General features: G+C 33.0%; 1 protein-coding gene across 5 annotated transcripts; it reads left to right on the forward strand.

Annotated features, from left to right (window-relative positions):
- The first annotated feature begins 1,094 nt into the window (after positions 1 to 1,094).
- Positions 1,095 to 21,558, forward strand: LOC140968918 (sodium/hydrogen exchanger 8). 5 transcript variants are annotated; one of them, XM_073430067.1, is made up of 24 exons: positions 1,095 to 1,482; positions 8,645 to 8,695; positions 8,827 to 8,918; positions 10,499 to 10,576; positions 10,649 to 10,806; positions 10,970 to 11,071; positions 11,148 to 11,265; positions 11,786 to 11,838; positions 11,922 to 11,987; positions 12,880 to 12,924; positions 13,181 to 13,236; positions 13,349 to 13,533; positions 15,327 to 15,374; positions 15,559 to 15,666; positions 16,951 to 17,182; positions 17,673 to 17,801; positions 17,892 to 17,975; positions 18,378 to 18,475; positions 18,554 to 18,685; positions 18,775 to 18,993; positions 19,100 to 19,306; positions 19,561 to 19,822; positions 20,484 to 20,785; positions 21,008 to 21,558. In XM_073430067.1, exons 1-24 carry the CDS (start codon positions 1,278 to 1,280, stop codon positions 21,329 to 21,331), a joined length of 3,354 nt encoding a protein of 1,117 aa, XP_073286168.1. In that variant the 5' UTR covers positions 1,095 to 1,277; the 3' UTR covers positions 21,332 to 21,558. The 5 variants fall into 5 exon arrangements, with proteins under 5 accessions (XP_073286168.1, XP_073286169.1, XP_073286166.1 ...); XM_073430068.1 differs by lacking the exon at positions 17,892 to 17,975; XM_073430065.1 differs by having other exon boundaries at positions 1,096 to 1,482; positions 17,673 to 17,975.
- The last annotated feature ends 1,444 nt before the right edge of the window (positions 21,559 to 23,002 follow it).

A 23,002-nucleotide genomic window follows, 5' to 3' on the forward strand; every position in this document is an offset into this window, starting at 1 on the left:
AAATCTACGTGTGATAAATATTTATTTTTAAAGTATTTAGTTTAGTTGTGTAATTGTACAAAACCATTGAGGAATATGATCGAAAGGTAGGAAAAATATAAGACTGATCTCTAAGAGATATCACAAAACTAGCATATAGAAGGCACATTCTCGGACTCATGTGCCTAACAGCCCGACACATTAGCATTTAAGTAGATGCACTTTGCTCTGCCACAAGGAAAAAAAAAAACTTGCGCATTGATTAATAATTATAGCTTTTAGTATAATTACAAACGCTTGATTATAACATATTTTAATCTCATTTTACCTTTATGTAAAAAAAATATTTGGTGCAATTCTAATAATGTATTTGCATCCTATCAACCAAATAAAACAGAAGTAAAAATAAATGAACAAAAAATATTATATATATATATATATATATATTTATTTATTTCTCTTGTTCTTTTTATTTTCTCTTATTCCATTACTCTTAAAATCTCTTGCTTCAGTTCATCTCTGGTTTATTCTTGTTTATTTGTCCTTTTCTTATTTTGTCTTTGTTTTTACTTTCTTATTTATTATTTATTATTGTTTTTATTATTTATTATTTACTTTTCCTCCTAATACAGTTATTCCTATAAAATTCAATTTTCTCTTAATTTTAGACGATGAAGTCAAAAATCAAAATTTTACTCGATGAAATTTAAAAATTACAAGGAATTTACAATTACTCTTATAAATGCTAAATCTTACCAAAAAAACTTGTTTCTTTCAATTTTTCCTAATTTTAAAATTCTCAATTAGATCACTAAAAGTTACAAGTGCATGAAAATTTTTTTTTTGTAATTTTTAAAATTTATCATAAAAAATTTTAAACTTTTAATTTCAGCGTCCAAAATTGAATTCCTGTATGTATATTCTAACTATTAAAAATGACAAATATAATACAATTTTATAGGAATAATCATGGATAAAAGAAGAGTAAATAATAATAAGAATAAATAAAATAAGAAAATGAAAATGAAAATGAAAAAAGAAAAGGAAGTGACAGGTCAACAAGAGATAAGGAGAATTTTGGTGGAAGGGGGAGAACAAAGCCCAAACATTTGAGTCCCACAAGTGAAAATGATCCGGTGCAGCTGTCGCAGTCTCACAAGTTGCTGTCCTGTTTTTTTAAATTATGCTGTTGATACATGGGTTTGATTCGAGTTGATGGAAAACCCTATATGAAAATCTTACAAATGTTATTCTTGAGAGGGTGAATCAATCTTCTGAAGTTCGTGGTAAAGATAAAAATGGCGTCAATTTTGACAGCCGGTGAACTGCCTGTTAAGCTGAGAATATTGGAAGAGAATTCTTCATATTCGAGGCCGACTGACGCTGTGATATTTTTTGGAATAAGCTTGGTTTTGGGAATCGCATGTCGACATGCGCTCCGGGGTACACGAGTGCCGTACACTGTAGCTTTGCTTGTTATCGGAATTGGCTTGGGTGCCTCAGGTTTGTGTTGATATGCAGTTGAATATTTTGCTATGTTTTTTTTTTATTTTTTTTGTATGAACTGAACGTGAAATCTCACATGTTAGGAGTAATCAAGTATGTAAACAAGCATATTTGTCACGTAATGAGACCGGAATTAGTTAACACCGACGTTGTTTAACAAGCTTTGTAGTAGAGATGAGTATAAACAAAAACAAATTTATTTCATAAATATCATAAAATGAAATCGTCTTTACAATAGTAACTCTGAAATCGATATAAATATATGGAAACATTTACGACTTGAATAAAAAACTTAAAAAAACATAAATTTAATTAAACTTCTTCATGCGTCCACTACCAAACCCCAAAACTGGTGGCTGATTATTCTTCTTCTATTTCTTCTTTAGATTTATCTGGGGAATATAGAGTAATTGGTGAGTGATATGGTCGTCACTCAGTAAATGGAGGCCGTTCGAGCACATACATAACAAATACACACGAATTTCGAAAACCACATATCATATCATGCATAATATGTCATCATCATAACCATAAACATAATTTTGACCACGACACTGAGATTCTTTTACTTTCTATGGTTTACTGATATCATTCCTTAATTTTTATTCATCTAAAAGGGCAAGACCGTATAACGGTTACAATCCCACCATGTAAGGGCCATAAAAATATCTCATTTTGGGATTCTCACTCATATCCAGTTGAATCTTTACAGTTCGAAAACATAAAACATACGATAATCGTATGAAGAAGAAGTAGAAGAAAAATTACACCCGACCGTAATTTTCGAAAAACGAAAAAAATGCATAACTGAAATTATATTTTTAAAACAAGCTCATTTACCTTAGACCTGGAAGAAAACATGAAAAATTCAAAAACATAGAAGAATCATGCAACTGGCAATTCGAAAACCCAGCAGCACATCGATCGGAAAATCAATCGTCTTGCAAAATCCTTTTCGTCTTATTGAACTGTTGGATCTGGCTTCACAGTATGCTCAAAAGTACATCAAATAAATTATAAATGGTGAAGATCGGGTTTGAATTATGGACGAAAAACCGTAGCTATGCTGTTTCCGCCTAGAATCTGAGTAGTTTTCTCCTAATTTAAATTCTTGGATCATGATCTATTTATATATCTCAAAAATCAAAATATATGCATATTATTATCTTAAATTTTGAACATCTTCGATAATTTTACACAAAGATTTAATTATCTCACAACATTTTATATAATCTTGAATACAATCTTTGATAATTTAGTACAAAATTTCGAGTAAATAAATAATATACCGAGTTTGAAATTTGCGATTTTTACAATATTGCTCTAAAAGTTGCTTTAGTTTGATGAAACTGCGGAGTGTGGATTGCATTTCTGCTTATTATTCAAATTGCATGCTAGCTAGAGTGATGGATTATGCATTCATATAGGATGAATCGACAGTTAACCTGTGGTGAATATTGTTTATAGTTTGGCAAATTTTGTCGACGATGGTTAAATAGTCGTCAGAAAAGAAAAATGAGTGTGTTCTGCTTTAATATTCTGATTACCATGTATTTGGTGCAAATTAATTCAATTTTATCAAAATAAATGAGACTTCCTTAGAACAAGATGTACGACCGATATAGTCAACTACTTGTGTTCCTTTCAGTGCTGCAAGATTGGCTCTTCATGCAAATTTTTGTTTCATAATAACACACTGATAGCTCAACAAGAGATTTCTGCCTTTTATCTACTGCTAAACCTACTTCTATTTTTGTTTCATAATAACACACTGATAGCTCAACAAGAGATTTCTGCCTTTTATCTACTGCTAAACCTACTTCTATCGTGGTATGCTTGCAAAGATACTTGATGTTATCCGAGTGAATTGGGTGAGCAGGGTCGGGGCAATCCACCGGATCTGATAAGAGTTGAATTGAAGGAAAATGGGCAAGGGATATGACTTCAAACGTAACATGCAAACAAGGAAATGAACTCGTGAATGGGCGCCGGAAGGGTGTCCGGCGTGACCACTCCGATGCTTAAGTCAGCAGGTCGAAGGTGAAGGAGAAAAAATGTATATATGAGCGAATATATATGAATGCTCAAAAGTCCAGAATCCTCCAAATGAAATACATACTTGCTATTTATATGAGGAAATCTCATGATTACCTTTTTTTCAGTGCCAACTTACTACTTACGGTGATATGGCTGCCCATACCCTGCTTCTGACAAGTTGTTCTGATACGCCAACCATGTGGTTCTGACAGTAATGATTGTCAAGCATAAGGCACCCCATACTGATGCACTCGAGTGAAGTGCTGTTTTCGAGGTAGTTTGGACAGAAAGCCTCCCGGGAACTTGTATGAGAGCCCGGGCACCTGGTAGCCTGGGGGAGATGTCCCGGGCATCCATCTGCCCGACTTCTGAAGAATTTATCTTGCAGATTGACCCTGATTTGGGCTATCCATTTAATATCCCTGGTCATGGATGACCCGGGCTCTTATGAGGGTATCACCAATACTCTTTCCCATAATTGATAGACTAAAGTTATAGCAACGGATAAAAAATTCACTATCAATAGTTTTGAAGGTGAAAAATTAAGGTTGCATCATATAGTCATTTCTTCATGTTTTTTGCCTAAAGTCATGCGTTTACTAGCCATGTTGATGAATGACCAGCTGAATTATCTGACATCAATTGAATTTCAAGTTTCAAATAATTGCCATTTGTATCATCGCCCATCAGAAATCGGCGTGACATAACCTCACTCACAGATGCTCTCAACCGTTCTATTTATAAAACTAGTAGCAAAGCACGTGTGTTGCACGTAGGTAACGAACTTAAATTATCATACATATTGATCCTAAATTTGCAAATGAATATAGACACATTATTTTTTCACAAATTATTTAATAATAAATATTCTTTAACAGTTTATCTATTATTTTAAACAACCATGATTTAGTTTCTTCAATCCTTTTCTTTTATGATTTTCGAATCTTTCAGTATTTTTTTCATCTTTTTACTTTATATTTCCTGCTTCTTTCTTCGATTAAATTCAGCATTCATATCATCATATCTAATTTCCATGTTTCTTTTTCGTCGTCGGATTTGATTTTGATTAATCTATTTGATACTTGCGTGTTTTTTCTTATGGTCTTCTTATTTTGTTTATTTGAGTTGTTCATGCTTTAGGTCTAACTCCATTTTATTTTTTTTTGTTTTTTTGAAGTCTCACTCGGTTTCTCTACATATTATAATATATATTATATTTATTTTGCATTATGAACATAATTAAGTGTATGTATTAATTATTAATGAGACGCATGAATTTTGAAGTATAATAAATAGAAATAACTAAAAAAATGGAGTGATTAAAATAAATGTGATGTATATATTAATTTAAAATTATTGATATTAAAAATTAGGAGAAAATAAATGAAAATGCAAGAGCAGATAATATATTAAAAAAAACTCTGTCGAGGTAAGAGATGTAGATAGATATTTTATTAGAGAGGCAAAAAAAATTCAAAATAATTCATCATCGTAAAAGTCCAAAATTTAATTGTATTTTCTTCCTGTAAAAAAAATTAACGAGACACTTCCTGATCTATAGGTACAATTATTAATATTTCAAAATTTACGAAATGTTATTTTTATATTTAAGTCATAACATCATAAAAATATGAAAAATATGCATATATTCACATAATTCAAAAACTAATTTAGAATATATACACAGACACAAAATATATGTAATTATTAAAAAATAATATATTGTAAAACAATATTTGAATAATCTCAAATCTTACAAAAAAAATTAAGCTACTGTCACTAGATTTTTAATTAATTTTTAAGTCCGTATAATAGTTAAAATTATCCTAAAAGATATAAAAACACTTTTAAAATAGTGAATAATGTCAAATATTACAAAAACAATTAAAAATTGATAGAGAAAAATGACAAGAGATTTCAAAATTTTAAATTATAATTTAGGATTTATGATTTAAGGTTTGAAAAAGATAAAAAATAAAATCAAATAATTTATTTTGTTTACTAAAACATTTTGTCAATGAAAGTTTTATTGAATAATTTCTATCAATTGTTTGTCAATAAACATTTTAGTCAAATTAATGTAATATTAGTTGAATAATGATAGAAATAAATATTGTAGGATAGAGCTTTTGTCGCTTTACCAAAAGTTATAACTTGTGTTAATAATACTTAAACGTTAACTCATATCTTTTAAAATTGTACAGTAGCTCAAGCGTCACGTTTCGATTGCTCTATCCAGCATGAAAATTATTGTACCCCAACAATTCACTATTTGCAATTAATGAGAATCGAACTCGTGACATTAGCTCTGATACCAATTGTAGGACCAGATATTTGTCGCTTTACCAAAACTATAGCTAATGGTAACGGTGCAACTCAAATATTTTAAACGGTATAGTAGCCCAATCATCATGGTTCGATCGATGTATCCAGCAAGGACAATTATTGCACTCCAATAATCTCACTTTCAATAATTACACTTCTTGCCATCTATGAGAAACGATATCATGACTTTGGCTCTAATATATACCAATTGTAGGATTATGCACTTGCCACTTTACCAAAAGTTATAACCGGCTGTTGGGATCGGGAAAGAGTTTAAAAGGGGGATGAATAAACTATTTGAAAAATATTTGCTTTAAAAAAGTTCTCAACCGTTTTTGGGTGGTTGAAAGTTTTTCTCAGACGGTTAGAAATATGAACCATTTGAATAGTGCGGAAAACGGTTCAATATTTCTAATGATAGTTTTAACCAGTTGGCAGTCTAATCAACAAGATATAGTTTGAAATGTAAAGCTTGCGAAAAGTAAAGACACAAGATTTTTATGGATGTTCGGAGAAAACACTCCTACGTCACCCCTCCTTCCTCTATAGGAAGGATTCCACTAAAAGACTTTGGCTTTACAAAACTCTTTGCAACAACCCACTCCAATCAGAACTGATCACACTGCCTGTTTTGGAACTCTTATTGATCACTTTACACTTCTGGATTTTAAGAACCCTCGGTTCACCAGACACCACTATTAATCAAATAACCAAAAGGTTTCTGATGTAAGTAAACAATCTGTTTTAGTTACACGAATATGATCTTTGAATGATCAGATAACTTTCTGTTGAGTGCGTGCTTGATGAGCGATGATGTATATGATATTTGATTGCACTCAAATTCTGTAAGTATGCAGGCTTGTAATAATCGCACTGTTGAAAGCTTGATGATTATGTATCTCGATGTTGTGTTGCTCTTGCATACTTTCAGCTCTTCTTATATAAGCTGTCATTCCAACGGTCGGAAAGAGATGAGTAACCTTAACATGTAACCTTAGACCGATGTGTCACTATCAGCTGCAAATACGCTAAATGTTCTTTAGCAAAGCATTTAATGTTCTCTTTGCTAGCACAACTTTGAATCTCGTTCCTTGAAGAGTTACTACTGAGTATCCTTTTATGACAACTGTTTTTACCATCAGAACTGGTAGGATATAGGTAATCTTTCTTTTCTGGGATAGTAACATAAATGCAGATCAATATCGGGACTAGTGCAAAACATGGTTGACTTGTAGCGGTGCAAAACCATTTGAATGTTATGAATCGGTCACAAAATGTCTTTCATTAAGTGAGCAATAAATAGCTCTTTAATGACTCGGCACAAAGTCTTCGAACAACCGGTTGGGAAGATTGAACTTCTTCTGCTTCAAACGGTTGAATGTTAGGCGGTCTGAAATCCAAGCAGTTGAGCTGGTTCCTGTTATACACAAAAGATTGCAGCTGTTTCCTGAAACAGTTAAGTACTGTTTTGATTTTGTCGATCACCAAAACTCTTAGGTAATTTCTTTAACACCGGTGGTAATGGTTGCAATGTTAACTAAAATCTTTTAAAATCGTAAAGGAACTCAAATGTCACGTTTCGATTGTTATACCTAACATGTACGATTATTATATCCACCAAATCCAATATGAATATTATTTTACATGAGAAATCATTTCTCTAAATCAAATATATTCCCAATAATCAAATAATTACATTGAACAAAAAGTAATTTTAATTAATAATAATAATTTAAACACAAATATTAATTGTCATGGTGACAACCCTATGCCATCAAATATGCTCTATTAAGTCACAATCATAGTAATAATGCACAATGAATTGGTAAAACATAACTTAGTTAACTTAGTAAGTGAGTAATATTAAATAACAATTTTGTTATTTTGAAATGAGAAAAATAGCTTTTTTTATATAAATTCATCATATATAATGATAAATTAATATGAAGAAAAGATGAAAAATTATTTTTTATGTATTAAATTTCGTCATGTACAATAAGAAATTAATTAATGGGTTGAAAAGAATAAAGAAGACAACANGAAGTTTTTTCCTTATCAGCTATATAAAAATATCAAGAGTTTCACAAATTTATAGATATTAATTAATAAAAATAATTTAAATTAAATATATAAAATTATAAAATTCATAAAAAATAATATAATGTGTTTATAATAGTATGAAAAACTGAGAAATAGAGTTGAAGAGCTCACACATTTTATTTGTTATTAGTTATATTTTAAAAATTAAAGCGACTTACATCCATACATGGCACAAGGTTTTCTACACCACGCAATGAGTGGTAGAAGTAACAAACCACAATTAAAAAATAATTCATTAAAAAAATAATATGAGAAAATTATTGCAAAAAAGTCATTAGTAAATTGATGAATTTAATAAACATTAATGTCCAAAGTAATTTAAGAATCTAAAATGGACAACAAAAAAGCCATATGTGAAAATAAAAGGTAACCTTTCGATTTCATAATTATCTATAAGTAATATTGGTACAATGTTTTAATATACTGGAAAACTGTTCTGCTTATATTTTGCTGCCTACCTCTGCTATTCTTCAGAAATTCTGGTGAATGATTTATTGTTGGTTACTGTGACTGGTATTTTAATATACTGCAAAACTGATCTGCTTATATTTTGCTGGCTACCTCTGCTATTCTTCAGAAATTCTGGTGAATGATTTATTGTTGGTTGCTGTGACTGGTACAATGTTTTAATATACTGCAAAACCATCTGGGCCAAGATTTTGGTCAAATTTTGATATTTCAACGAACTGGTCTGCAGAATATGGAACAAATCATCGTTTGGGGAAGATTGGCAACGGGATTCGTATTTGTAAGTTATGGATATATACTTTTTATAAGTAAATCTAAAACTGATGGTTTGATGCATTTCAAGTAAAAGGCATCTTATTCGTTGTTTCTAAATCACCTGTTAATGATCGGCGATGCATCATCTTTCTGTAGGGGCTGATATCAATCCTGATCTTCTCTTGGCTGTGTTCCTACCTGCCCTTCTTTTTGAGAGTTCTTTTCTGATGGAAGTACATCAGATAAAGGTCTCTGGTACAACCAAGTCCACTTATTTTAGTTGTTTCCTCTCCATCCTCCATGTTTATTAGTTTAATCTTGGTTGATATTTTTCGTGCAAATGAAGTGTCAGCCTAATTTTATAGTTGACACATATGAATTTTGCTTATTATGCGTTTGAAATTCTAAAGGAGCATAAATTGTGTAGAGCTTAGCATTTAGCTTTATATGATTTATATTCAGGTAAGTTAAACTCTAGACTTGTACTGGTAATTATAATTGTTTGTAAAGGGAGTCTATTCCTTATACTTTAAATACTTAGATTTATATTTTAATGTATTACATCATATGTTTCTGTTTATTTTTATTTTCTCATTATCTGACCTTGAGTGACATAGCCCCTGAGTGCATAGCACCTTGCTGAAGCCTCCTGTCCCCACCCTTCATTCTTCACCAAAGTTCACCCTCTATCTTAGTTGGAGACTGTTTTCTAGACAGACTTTAACTTACTCTTTTGTTTTGTTTTTTATTTATAGATGCTTTCCCTCTAAGTTCTTGTGTCCGTAGTAGTTATATATTGTTTTGTAATTTTAGTCAGGCTTGATCCCTCCTTTCTTTTCATAAAAATCTTTTAGCCCAATTAAAATATTTGTGCGGAATATGTATTTCATAATTTAGTCAATTTTAGATATTTTTTGCTTAATCATTTGCATAACTTTTCATTATTTAGAGCACCACCTTATTGTTATGATATTCATCATAGATCTTGTTCCGGAGTTAAAATTTATCATTTATTTGTCCATGCTTCTGTCTTTTATCATAAATTTACATAAATTGTTATCTGCACTTCATCATTTTTTTATGCATAATTCTCCAATTTATCTATTATTTTGGTTCATACCTACTGAAGTGGAGAGCTTTCTAATCCAGTTATGGTCATTGTGGTATATGTCAAAACCTCAATGCAGTTGTTGAGAGTATAAAACATCAAAATGAAAGATGTAGATTGTGAAAGATTGATCCAGTTTTGCAATTACTGGGGTCCATATTCATTTATATGAGTTACAAGCTATATTATATACTTGAATCAATCAAGTGCCAATCAAAACCATATAAAATGCAACGTTTGTCACCTAATTTTATGGTTACAACAGAATTTTGATTAGATTCTTATGCATCCAATTTGTCATTATGCTGTGAGTTGCCATTTTTAATTTCTCTTGATAAGCACCTTTATAACAGCTTGTCCCATGTCTGACTCAAATACAAAGTGCTTGTTTTTCTGAATCAATAATATGAAGAATCCAAATATTTATTTTACAGTTGTTTTCAAATCTCTCTGCAGATATGCTTATCCACTGTTGGATTGTATGAAAAGATCTGTTTAAATGGTAGTATGTGTGGTAAATGAGTAGTCATGTTTGGATTTAAATTGCTATTATCATCAATTTTTAGGTACAATATTCCTTTTGTCATACTTTTCTAGCTCACCTTTGCGGCTTAGTTATTTTTATAAAATTGTGATTTATAACTCTTATCATTATTCAGCACACTGAATTGAATATGTAATAGCGAATCATATGCATATTTTCCTCATCATTCCATGCAGAGGTGTATGATTCAAATGTTCCTTTTGGCTGGCCCTGGAGTACTCATTTCAACCTTTTGCATTGGGTCTGCTTTAAAGGTTTGCAGAATTCTGCTTTCTAATCTGTTGACCTTTTGTTTTTCATTATTCTGAAACATAAATAAATTGTAGCTTGCTTTTCCATATAACTGGAGCTGGAAAACTTCGTTGTTGCTTGGGGGTCTCCTAAGTGCTACTGATCCTGTAGCTGTTGTAGCCCTCCTGAAGGAGCTGGGAGCTAGCAAAAAATTGAATACTATAATTGAAGGAGAGTCCTTGATGAATGACGGGTATAATGACCAATTAATGTCTGAATAGCTGACTGTATTCTGATTATCATGATTGACTTCTGACTTGGCTAGTTGGTCAGCGGAACTGGCAGTTTGTTTATTTTTTGAACCTAATTATCAGGTTTTTTCACATTCTTAAAAGTATTTAGATATTTTATTTCAGGACAGCAATTGTGGTCTATCAGCTATTTTATCGGATGGTTCTTGGCTGGAGGTTTAAATGGGGAGCTGTTATAAAATTTTTGTCACAAGTCTCTCTTGGGGCGTATGTCTTTTTACCCTATATCAGGATATCATAATAAATTATATGTGTAATTTATTTGCTTCTTTTCATGGCACAGTGTGGGCATGGGTGTTGCCTTTGGAATAGCATCTGTCTTGTGGTTGAGATGCATATTCAATGATACAGTTATTGAAATTACGTTGACACTTGCCGTGAGCTACATTGCCTACTTTGTTGTATGTACCCAACTAAACCTACAAACTTGAAATGCTTACCATTCAACGACAAGTTTTTTGTACAATTTTTGAGAGATTTCTATGCAATAAGATAGATCATCAAAAATAGTGAGATGCTACCTTGGCATTATATATATATATATATATATATTATTGATATACTAGTAATGACACATCCTTACTTATGATGCATAAGAAAGCATGAAGTTGACAGAATTGATGGTATAATCTTTGGATCAAAACAAATCTTTAGTTAGCAATAAATATTCTTCTAAGGTAATGAATTGTATAGGTTTAAATTGAATAAAACATTATTTACAAACAAACCCCATTTCCACGTTTTGTACTCTCACTTTGTCTGTCTTTTTTGTGTGCATTTATTTGTGGTAATCATCCAATCAAATAAATATTCTACCAAATTTAAATTATGTTTCCTTAATCATCCTGTTATCAAAGAGTATGAAGCATTTTCATCCCTTGCTTCTTCTTGATCTAAAACTAATGTCGAATAGTTTACCAGGCACAAGAAGGAGCTGATGTTTCTGGCGTTTTGACCGTCATGACTTTGGGGATGTAGGTTTGATTTTTATTTTCTTTTATCAGAACAGTGATAGTATTTGCACAAACGATTATTCTAAAGTCACACTTATTGACAGGTTCTATTCTGCTGTGGCTCGAACTGCCTTCAAGGGCGAAAGTCAAGAAAGCTTGAATCATTTTTGGTATTTTTCCCTTGTCAATTTTTATCATCAAACATAATACTATGTTTAAGTTATTCGTTGCACTTATTTTATCATTTTTTATTTCTGTTCTTAACTCTGGACGCATGGTTTTTTCTCAACCATAACTAATATAAGTATTGAGAATATCTAATACAAAGTCTCATAAAAATAATTAATGCAGCAACGTTAGAATTTATGGAAATTAAAGTGTCTCTTATGCCCAAAAAGTGCAGTAGTTACATACGACTTGCGTCAGGTTTTATTTTTTTTAATGAGATTTTTTTGGTAGTTGATAGGATATCAAGGATTTGTTGGGTTAGTGATGCTATATATGTGTGTGTAGCGCACGTGAAAATATAATGAAATAGTATTTGACATAGAATGAAATATATATTTGGGAATAAAATGGAAATGTAGTGACAAGGATTGTGCTAAAAAAGACAAATACTTAAAGATGAGTGTTGTTGTGGATTGATAGATAAGAGCAGTCAAGATTGGAAAGCGGGCGTTGATGAGTACTCATACAAAAACGGAGCAAGCTAAAAATGAATATATTAGAGAAGATGTGAATTGGAGTGATTGAAGGGAGAAAGATAAAACGGTAGGCTCAATCACAAGGAGAACGTGCAAAACTTAGCTTGGCTAGAATTGTTATGTATGTTTGTAATGATTCTAGAAATAATCTTTTATTTAAAAGCTCCGGAAACAATGGAGTGCTCTATGACTGGTGGTTTCATATGAAAGCAATAATATCGTCATCCCTCATGGATTTTGTTGAACTTATCAATTGTACCATTTGTTACGAGTTTCTCTAAGTTCGACATTTTTTAAGTTATCTGATTTGGTGATCAATTCCAGGATTGGGTTTTATGACATATTAAATCTGTTTCAGGGAAATGGTTGCTTATATTGCCAACACATTAATCTTCATCTTAAGGTAAAACATATATCATCTCTCAAAATTTTTCTTTTGTGTGTCATCTTAACTTTGGATCCAGTAACTTTTTCCTGTCTGGGATGGCTTTGAATTCTTAACTTTGATAGAACAAACTAAGCACCTTTTTGTGAGACCACAGATGATGTTTAATGATTTAGGTTCATATTTATGGATGTGACAAAATTCTTTTGCATCAATACGCTACTGAAATTACTGGCTGACTTGAGAGAGCATGTTTACTTTTTTGTCTTCGCAGTGGGGTAGTCATAGCTGAGAGTTTTCTTGGGGGTGACGGCATATATAAAACTAATGGTAAATTCTCTTCCTTTTCTTAAATTAATTCACACTAAGCAAGAACATGTGGAATGCAGTATTTTTTATTATTGTTTTGTTTTTCTCCTGCTAAAGTAGTTTTTTTTCACAGAACATTCTTGGGGTTATCTATTCCTTCTGTATGTGGTTGTTCAAGTTGCCCGGGTTGTTGTAGTTGGACTATTGTTTCCATTTCTGCAATATTTTGGTTATGGTCTTGATTGGAAAGAAGCTATTATTCTTGTGTGGGCTGGTTTGCGAGGGGCCGTAGCATTGTCGCTTTCGCTCTCTGTTAAAGTGAGTTAATCTAAGCATCTTTTAGATGGTATTTTAGTCCTATCTGATTTATATGTGGTGTATTTGTGTATGAATTAGGATATCCATTTTTATATGAGTGGTATTATCCATTCTAGATTATTGAAGTATAATTTTTTTAATGTGAAAACACTGTTTACAGAAATAAACCAAGTGGTTGGAGATTTCATAGGCATTACCTTATTCTTAATCTTGCTTTATTTAGGTTGGATATTTAAAAAACATACTTTTACATGTTTAAGATGAGGCATGCATGTTAGTGTTCGAATTTTTACATTTCAAGTAAATTAGTTATTAGTAGCAAGTCAATGGGCAGTGACAGGTGGAATGGAAGAATTTAATGAGGTGGAAATAATGCTCAGAAAATTGTAAGTGTGGGCAGTATGGAGCTTGTAAAGCAGTTGGGAAATGTAATGTCTCCTAATCTAAGGGTTAAGAAGTTGGAAACGAACAGTTAGCAACTAATAGTTACTAATGCGGCAGATCAAGTTCAAGAGTCAACAATTGGTAAATAGTCGAGAGCTCGGCAATTCCTACATATGGAAGTCCGATGACCTTTGAAGCATTTTGGATTCAGCAAATGCTTAGTGGTGAGCTAAACCACCCAAGAAGTTGGAACTCAGTAGTCAGGAAATGAACAATCCATTCTCAAACGTAAAAAGAGTAATTAGATAATCGAAGTTAAAACAGAGTCAAATGATAGAAGTTGTCCAAGGAGTAGCAACAATGACACCGAGACGATGTAACTTGTTTCAAGCAGAGCAAATTACATGAGAGATGAACCTAACCAAGAAGATGAAGCAAATTGACAAGGAAGCGCGAGCTGCAAAACAAGCTAACTTGCAGAGAGAGTGCTAAATGATATTTAGAGAAATTTAATGAATCAAAGATAATAAGACCGGTAAAATATAAATAAACATGTGAAAGTAATTCAAAAGGAATAAATGTCTGCATGTAATCGCTATAGATGAACAGTCAAGCGAACGGTAAATACAAGCGAATAAAAGAGAAAGTATAAATGGGAGAAGCATGTGATCCGAGTTTGGTTAATAAAGTCTAGCGGGACTGAAAAAACAAAAGAAGCAAAGTGGTCCGTAGACATTAGAAGTTGGAAAGTACAAGAAGATAACAAAGTCACGACGCTATAGAGACAAAGTGAAGCAAGCACGTAAATTTTGGTGATATATGATGTGATGACACGTGCATCGAAAATATAGAATAAGTTTCCCCAACTAATTGTGAAAGCTAAGTTCCAATTTTACGGGGGATCTGAAAAATGATGTCCTGAGTCCCAGTGACCGGTTAATGCCTGTCTTTTCAAAGGCCCAGCTCTAGACACAACCACATAACCTGTTATGTGCTTTTATTTAGTCTAAAATTAATTTATTTTGGTGGTTAACAGAAATTTTAGATCTTAGCAGTTCGTTTAAGATATGGCTTAAGAAAAACGTACTTTTAAGGTTTTCATGATATGCTTTTGTTACCGCTCTCTCTGTAGGAATGAATTTTACTTAATATGCAAAACCTAATTGTTCAATCGTGTTCCGTCATTTCAATTTTGAGTTTTTATCGCATAACATGGTTATTTTTTCCCACTTCTGATGGGGGTCATATGTTTAGTGGGTGTTTTTCATGATTAATTCTTCATATCATATTACAATATGCTCCAAAACTAAAGTTATGATTATTTTTTACTTACACCTTTTTCTCTACTTTCTGTTTGCAAGATTTTACCTAGTTTTTTTTTCTAAGTTTTTCCTTTATTGATGTTTCAGCGTACCAGCGTTCACTCTACATTTATAAATTCTGATACTGGAAATCTGGTATGTCTTATAAAATTTAATGTCAACTATATGCAAATTCCAGAGTAAGAATGTTTTAACAGATCCAATGGAATATATATGTTTCTCTTACTTCTTCAACACATACGCCGTAGGTGTTACTGATTTTATTTATGTATGTATTCGCTTGAGTTCTAATAAATCTTACTTTTTATCGCTTTTGCAGTTTGTATTTTTAACGGGTGGAATCGTGTTCCTTACACTTATTGTGAATGGATCAACAACACAGTTTGTTTTAAGTGCTCTTAACATGGATAAGCTATCGGCAGCTAAGGTAAGGTTATACTTACATGTGTTATTCAGTTTCGAACACGATGAATTTCGTCAATCATGATAGCGCAAATGGAAATCACAAGGTTATAATAACTCAATCATGTCAGATAAACAATGTCCAGCTGTGGATTGTGTATATATAGAAGTGGGCCAAGTTGCTGTTTAAACTTGTTGAAGTACTGCCTTAGAAATAGTAGAGCTGTGATCAATTGTACTGCGCTGCCAGTATGCTGGGATCTACAGATATTAACTGATAATTTTGTGGGTTAACATGTACATTTAACACATTGAACATTCCTCAAGAATTTGTGGGGAAAACCTCCGTTTATGAAAAAGGTTTTGCTTGAAATCTAGGTTTTCCTATTGTGTTTTGGATACGTACCAAAATAAATTTTATCAGGAACTTCTGCCAGGCGACTTTTAACAATCCCATGCCAGAAAATGTGGCAGAAAAGAACTATTACCAACATCTCCTCCTAATAACTGTAGTTTCTGGTTTCTCTCAAAGAAATGTTGCCACTCGCTTAGGTTAAATTGCGATGTAATCCAGTTATCATACTTTTTCCTGGAAAAGGCAACATAACAAATTAATATGAACGAATAATCACGTTCTCTGTAATGCCATGTAGTGGTCCAGATTCTTTTTGTAATTGATCTCGTCTCTAAACACAGGGCTCATGATTCATAACCCCTAAACACATTTCCCCTTGTTTCCATTTCTCAAACTTTTCATGAATTGCATACAAATTCAATATCTAGTCGATAAATTATTGCCCAGGTTATTGCATGGTATTTCTAAATTACAAAATAACACAATTGTATTCTAGCTTGAAACTAACAATCATGGAGTAAAGTCCTCAATTTATTTCTAGATGGCAAATTCTAATGTATTTCGCTGAATATACAGTAGTCATTTAAATAGGACTTATCTTTAATTTTTAACTGCTTTTGAAATGACTCTAGACCCTAAAGGCACTCTAATATTTTAGATTATATAATTTCCTAGTTCTCTCACTTTTATCACCTGCATCTTGTAACCATGCTCTAAACTACATTTTAAGGGCGTATTTGCGTCCACAGATATGTCTCCCAAATTAAACCTTTTAATCAATGTAATATGTTAAATTTATAAATGCACAGTGAAATGTTCGTACAAGTGTGCACAGCATTGGCTGTATGAACGGACTGGTGTGCACTTTATGTATCTGTGATGCTGGAGGATAAATAATTTCTTGTTACCCTTGTAAACTATTTACATTTTTTTAGTTCTTACATTTTATGGCAGAAAAGAATATTGAACTACACAAAGTATGAAATGTTGAACAAAGCATTAGAGGCCTTTCGTGATCTTGGTGATGATGTGGAATTGGGACCTGCTGACTGGGCCACAGTTAAGAAATACATCGCAAGCTTGAATGATGTTGACAGTGAACACATACATCCCCATTCCTCATCTGAACCTGATGATAACCTTGACTATATGGATTTGAAAGATATCCGCGTCCGCTTCTTAAATGGTAATCATTTTATACCCAAATTTCTTGAACTTCAATGCATTTCGTTATATTTTTAGTACTTAAGCCATTTGCTGATACCTGAAAAAGTGGTGTCTTCAACTTTCCTTTGTCACTAGTATGTTTTTTTGTTCCAGTTACAATTTAAATCGTATAAAGATGTGATATTTTCTGTTTTACTTTTGCCAATTCCAAAGAATGGGTCCTCGAGCTACTGTCAAAGAGCTTTTGTTTCTAGATTTTATTACCTGTTAGCTTTTGTTTCTAGATATTATTACCTGTTAGCTTAGAAAGATTTTGAATTGACTTGTTCTTTTGCTTATTGTTCTCTTTATGTTATTTAGTTGAAATCTCATATTCATTGGGACTAATATATATGCATAAAAATGAAAAACATGAAATCTATCAAACACATAATCACTTAAATACTACATAAAAATTTGTTTTTGTATCAATTCAGATATCTAAATGTTCGATATTATTGTGATAACAGGTGTTCAAGCAGCTTACTGGGTCATGCTTGACGAGGGAAGAATCACTCAAACAATCGCCAATCTCCTGATGTTATCTGTTGATGAAGCTATTGACCGGGTATCTGATGAGGCCTTGTGTGATTGGAAAGGTCTAAAGTCTTATGTGAATATTCCAAATTACTCCAAGATTCTTCGGTCAACCATAATCCCTCAAAAGCTTGTCACGTTGTTTGCTGTAGAAAGCTTAGAGTCAGCATGCTATATTTGTGCTGCCTTTCTTCGTGCCCATAGAATTGCGAGACGGCAACTACACGACTTTATTGGTAAAAAATTATCCGTGAAATATTATTAACAAAAGCTATTGCATTTAAAGAAAACTATCTTCTTCTGATTAGATTTCAGATATTTTTGATATTATGTAAATTCAAAAGGTTGTTTTCCATTGTTGGAGCAGAACTCTGAAATGAGGATTGAAGAGTTTTTGAATTTCGATTTTCCGCAGCTTCATCAACTACTTTTGGTTTTGATCTATGTGTTTCCAGAATTCCTGTTGATCTCTTTCTTTGGGAGGAAAGTTAGTGCTTAACAAAAATACTACAATGGTAGAATTGCTCTGAGAAGTAAAAACTATACAAATTTGCCAAAATATCGTCCCTACAGGCCTTGGTTCTAATGATTCAGTGAAGTATTTCTTAATTTGCTCACACATGCATTTATCCCCTTAGGAAACAGTGAGATTGCTGCAACAGTTGATAGAGAAAGTGAGGGGGAAGGTGAGGAAGCAAAGAAGTTTCTGGAAGATGTTCGTGTTACATTTCCCCAGGTATGTAGACAGTACATTTGTGCACCTGTAGTGTTGAGTTTGCTCCCACTAAGATTCAGAAGTTGGTAACAACTTCAGGTGCTGCGTGTTGTGAAAACAAGACAAGTTACCTACTCTGTGCTGAAACATTTGATTGATTATGTTCATAATCTAGAGAAGATTGGCCTATTAGAAGAAAAAGAGATGAGCCATCTTCATGATGCTGTCCAGGTAAATCACGGTGATTTATTTTACATGCATCTTCATTTGTTCTTTACCTTCTGGAGATCATATTGACAGTAAATAAAAATGTTCTGCAGACTGACTTGAAAAAGCTGTTAAGAAACCCACCTTCAGTGAAAATCCCCAAATTATGTGATTTGATAACCGCAAATCCTTTATTGGGAGCTCTACCTTCCGCAGTGTGTGAGACTCTAGTGTCATCTACCAAAGAAATAATAAAACTAAGTGGTTCTACACTTTACAAGGAGGGATCCAAGCCAGCTGGTATCTGGGTAATTTCGAGTGGCGTGGTCAAGGTATTTAGCGATACGTGCTTGGTACAATTGATATGGTTGTATATTTCAGCCCAAATCATCCTGTGTCATTTGTTACTGTCTCATGAATGAGTTTATATAATTGCAGTGGTCAAGTAAAATTACATGTAATAAGCCTTTATTGCACCCAATTTTTACCCATGGAAGTACTTTGGGCTTGTATGAAGTGCTTGCGCAAAAGCCTTATATCTGTGATATTGTCACTGACTCTGTGGTGCTCTGCTTCTTTATCGAAACTGAGAAGATCCTTTCTGCACTGAGATCTGATCCTGCAGTGGAAGATTTCTTTTGGCGGGTATGATGTTAGTGTTTTTCTTACAGCTTGTGCAACACTTCAAGTTCCATTTATCTCTTTGTTGCATGCTATTTCATGGATATATTACTTGGGTATAAATATAGAATTTCTCATCAGCATTCAGTGCAAAATAGTCCTTGGTGGCCATCAGTCTTTTCGTATCAGCTGATAATTTTATTCAAGTTGCCATTCAAATAGATTAGGAGGTTGGTCCCCTAAGTCAACTATGATGAAACTGACCCCATTATCTGCAGGAGAGTGTCATTGGTCTTGCCAAACTCATACTTCCTGAAATATTTGAACAAATGGCAATGCCAGATTTAAGAGCACTCATGGTAGAAAGATCAACGATGAACATATACACACGAGGGGAGAGCTTTGAAGTACTCCAGAATTCTGTTGGTCTCCTGTTAGAAGGATACATAAAAATGCAAGGTTGGCAAGGAGATTTGCTTACAGCTCCTGCAGTAATATTGCCATGTGTTGATCAAAATGCTCGGCGATCCGAAAATTTGGGTACTGGACTTGTTTCTTATTTAGTTAACTTTCTTTGCCAGCACATAGTATACTAGTTTTAGATAGATTTGATAGAATGCTGCTGTGGTTTATATAATTTTCTATTTATATTAATTTTATTCATCGTTTTACCCTTATCCTGAGATCCTTGAATGCCATCTTTTGGTTGTTCATGTTGAATGTTGGAGGTGGTGATATATAATATTTATGATCATCAATTATGGCAAGATCCTGCCATGCCAAAACACCTAAAAATCGGTCGAATTTATGTATGAAGTTAAATAATCTTTTGAACAAAATTCCCAAGGTTCATGTGTTTAGGAAATTCTCAGTTTTATGTTTCTCCATGTCCCCTTTTCATGAGTTCATTTTTTTGTACTACAACAGAGTTTTATCATATTTCTATTTTGTTTTGTTTATTGATGAATACAGTTCTGTGATACGATTTTCTTTGGGATTCTGTCATTTGGGTTATGCTTTGACACCTGCACAAGCAATTAGAAGCATTTGTTCACACTCAAAACAGATAAAAGAGAGATGGATAGATAGCAGAGAGATATGCAGAATTTACTTTTTCAACATTCAGCACTTTTCATGTTTAACCTTCAGTTTATTCTCTCAACATTCCTTAGTTTCATTGTAGCGATTCTTTTAAATATAGGTGCCGGAGAAGGAAGTTTCTCTCAGCAATTATCACTATATCAGGTTGAGACTAGAGCAAGGGTGGTCATATTTGATATTGCTGGATATGATCCCAGCAGAACCTTGTGCAAGAGGTCATCTTCAAGAATATCTCAGTCTGCAGATCTCCCCTCTGGATCTCTTGGTAGAGAGCAACATAGTGGTCTGATGAGTTGGCCTGAACAATTTTTCAATCCCAAACTTCATGATCTTGAAGCATCGAATCGACAAGGAAACAATTTATCTGCAAGGGCTATGCAACTGAGCATCTTTGGCAGCATGGTAGATATAACTCATCTTTTATTCCATACTTTTATTTATTTGCTTCGAGTTCGTTGAGATGACTCACAGTTTTTGAATCAAAGAGATATTGTGGAATTCCTATGTTGGTGGTTTATTCAGAAGGGGATGAAATTATTAAAAATCCATCCCTCCCAAAACTTTGTATTTCGATTGATGGAATGATCTGATACTAACTTGTTGAAATGCTATCAACATGATTAGATAAACTTTAGAAGACAACGTGCCTCAAGCTTCCCAAGAAGTAGGAAAATAACCCCGTCCCATAGTCAGTCATGTCCCACAGTTCCTCTGACTCATCCTCGACCACCTCTCGTTTCTGCAAAATCTGAAGGGTCTACTACATTGGGAAAGAGACTTGGCATGCAAGAGAGCAAAGTAGAAAGTCATGTTTCGCTGCTTGAAAAATCGCATAAGAATGAAAGTCATGCAACAAGAGATGACTCGAGCGATGATTCTGGCTGCGAGGATGAACATATTGTGAGAATCGATTCGCCTAGCAGGCTGTCTTTTCCTCATGCTTCATGAGTCCCTTTACTGGATTAATCTTACTTTATTTTCTCATTATATAGAATTGTAGAACATTTATATCAACATCTTGCTGATGGTTATATCTCTGCAATGTTTGGATGAGTGGCCGCAAAATGAGGCTGAGGTTGTGACTAGCTTCAGTTCGTAGATGTAATTCAGAATACGAAACTACAACTCTGTGAATAACATACTCGAGTAAATATAATAAATTACTCATGAAAAATGATGTCATCTAAGTGGTCACACTGTCGTCTCCACCTTGCACTCTATTATTTATGTGATCCGTAGAATGAAATTTTCAAAAATCTGGTCCCATGGCAATCATGAAAGTTGATACCTGCATTAACATGACATGTTCCGTTAGGTTGAACCCGAGCCTAAACCTACGGAACAATCAGATTCGAACCTAGAATTTAGATATTCAGAAGTCCGTTTATCATCAATAGTAAGCCACATCATAGTAAACCATGCTGGAGAACAATTTTGAAAAAAAATTCATACATTGCAATATTTTGATGTGAATGATATATATATTATCTTTACATTTACTTAATAATATCTTTTAAGAGAGAGTACTAATATTTATCACCCGTTACCTTTTCAATCAAACAAAATCGGTTGACATGTCGGTTTCCGTACTTTTGCTGTCCCAAAATTTTGTTACAAACAAGAGGTTAAAGCCAAGAAATGTACAGAGGGACGCATGCATGATGAGCACGATCCTGCGTACGTTTGCAAACGTGTTAATGTTACGTCGAAAGAATGCCTGCAAACAGCACGTACTGCTTTAATTTTCTTTGGTTTCCCCACACGCCCCCCATCTTCTATTCACGCCCCTTTAGAAACTAATGTTCTGAGATCGAGCTTGTAGTCCAGTGGTCTCACCTTTTGCCGGAATAGCCGGTTTTCTCGGGTTTGATCCCCTCTCCTTGCGTGAGTTGTAATAAAATAAAAAAAAAACAAGAAACGAATGTTCTGAATGCTGGCCATTGGTGTGCACTCCCCAAGAGATTAAAAATTAAGTTTTGAAGCAGATATAAACTAGTGGAACGAACGTTTGCGTGATTGTACAATATTTTTTGTAATTGATTTGATTTATATTCAAATTACAGTATGACATTTCATTTACTTTTTTTACGATATGATGTACTCTATTCTTAGACCAAGAATGTGAAGCGAATGGACATACTAATGCTTAATAGGATTCTTTAATAAATAAATGAAACGTACAAAATGGCAGCAAACACATAGGCACAAAAATTGTCGAGCAAAGTGATGGGAGATTCATAAATAATTACGTACAATATATCCCTTTTTATGGAGACAGCAAGAATCGTGTTTTGAAATGGCGCATTGCTTTCTTGCATATGTACATGATCTTTATAAATTAGGTGAAAGAACATTGCAATAATTCGATTTCCAATGATTATATATGGTTGTACATAATCCATATCTTTTTTCAAATATTATCGGTATATAATTAAGCTATGTGATTTATATATTATTTTCAAATTTCATATTTTATGAGCGTCCACACACACATATATAAGTATTTGGAAAATAAATAAATTTGATTTTCAATCAAAACCTAGGTGGTTTGAAAAAACACGAATGATGTTTAGTGTCAAATTTGATATAATAAAGTAAGTGATGCAGGTATCAGTTTTG

The sequence above is a fragment of the Primulina huaijiensis genome, unplaced genomic scaffold (assembly GCF_012295235.1).
Source record: "Primulina huaijiensis isolate GDHJ02 unplaced genomic scaffold, ASM1229523v2 scaffold38877, whole genome shotgun sequence".
Taxonomy (NCBI): Eukaryota; Viridiplantae; Streptophyta; class Magnoliopsida; order Lamiales; family Gesneriaceae; genus Primulina; species Primulina huaijiensis.

Excerpts from the sequence above, each read along its gene's own strand:
- LOC140968918 (XM_073430065.1), top strand. The coding sequence starts at position 1,278 with ATGGCGTCAATTTTGACAGCCGGTGAACTGCCTGTTAAGCTGAGAATA. Across the intron at positions 12,925-13,180 it reads ACATTAATCTTCATCTTAAG|TGGGGTAGTCATAGCTGAGA; the intron begins GTAAAACATATA and ends TTGTCTTCGCAG. Across the intron at positions 18,476-18,553 it reads TTCGTGTTACATTTCCCCAG|GTGCTGCGTGTTGTGAAAAC; the intron begins GTATGTAGACAG and ends TAACAACTTCAG.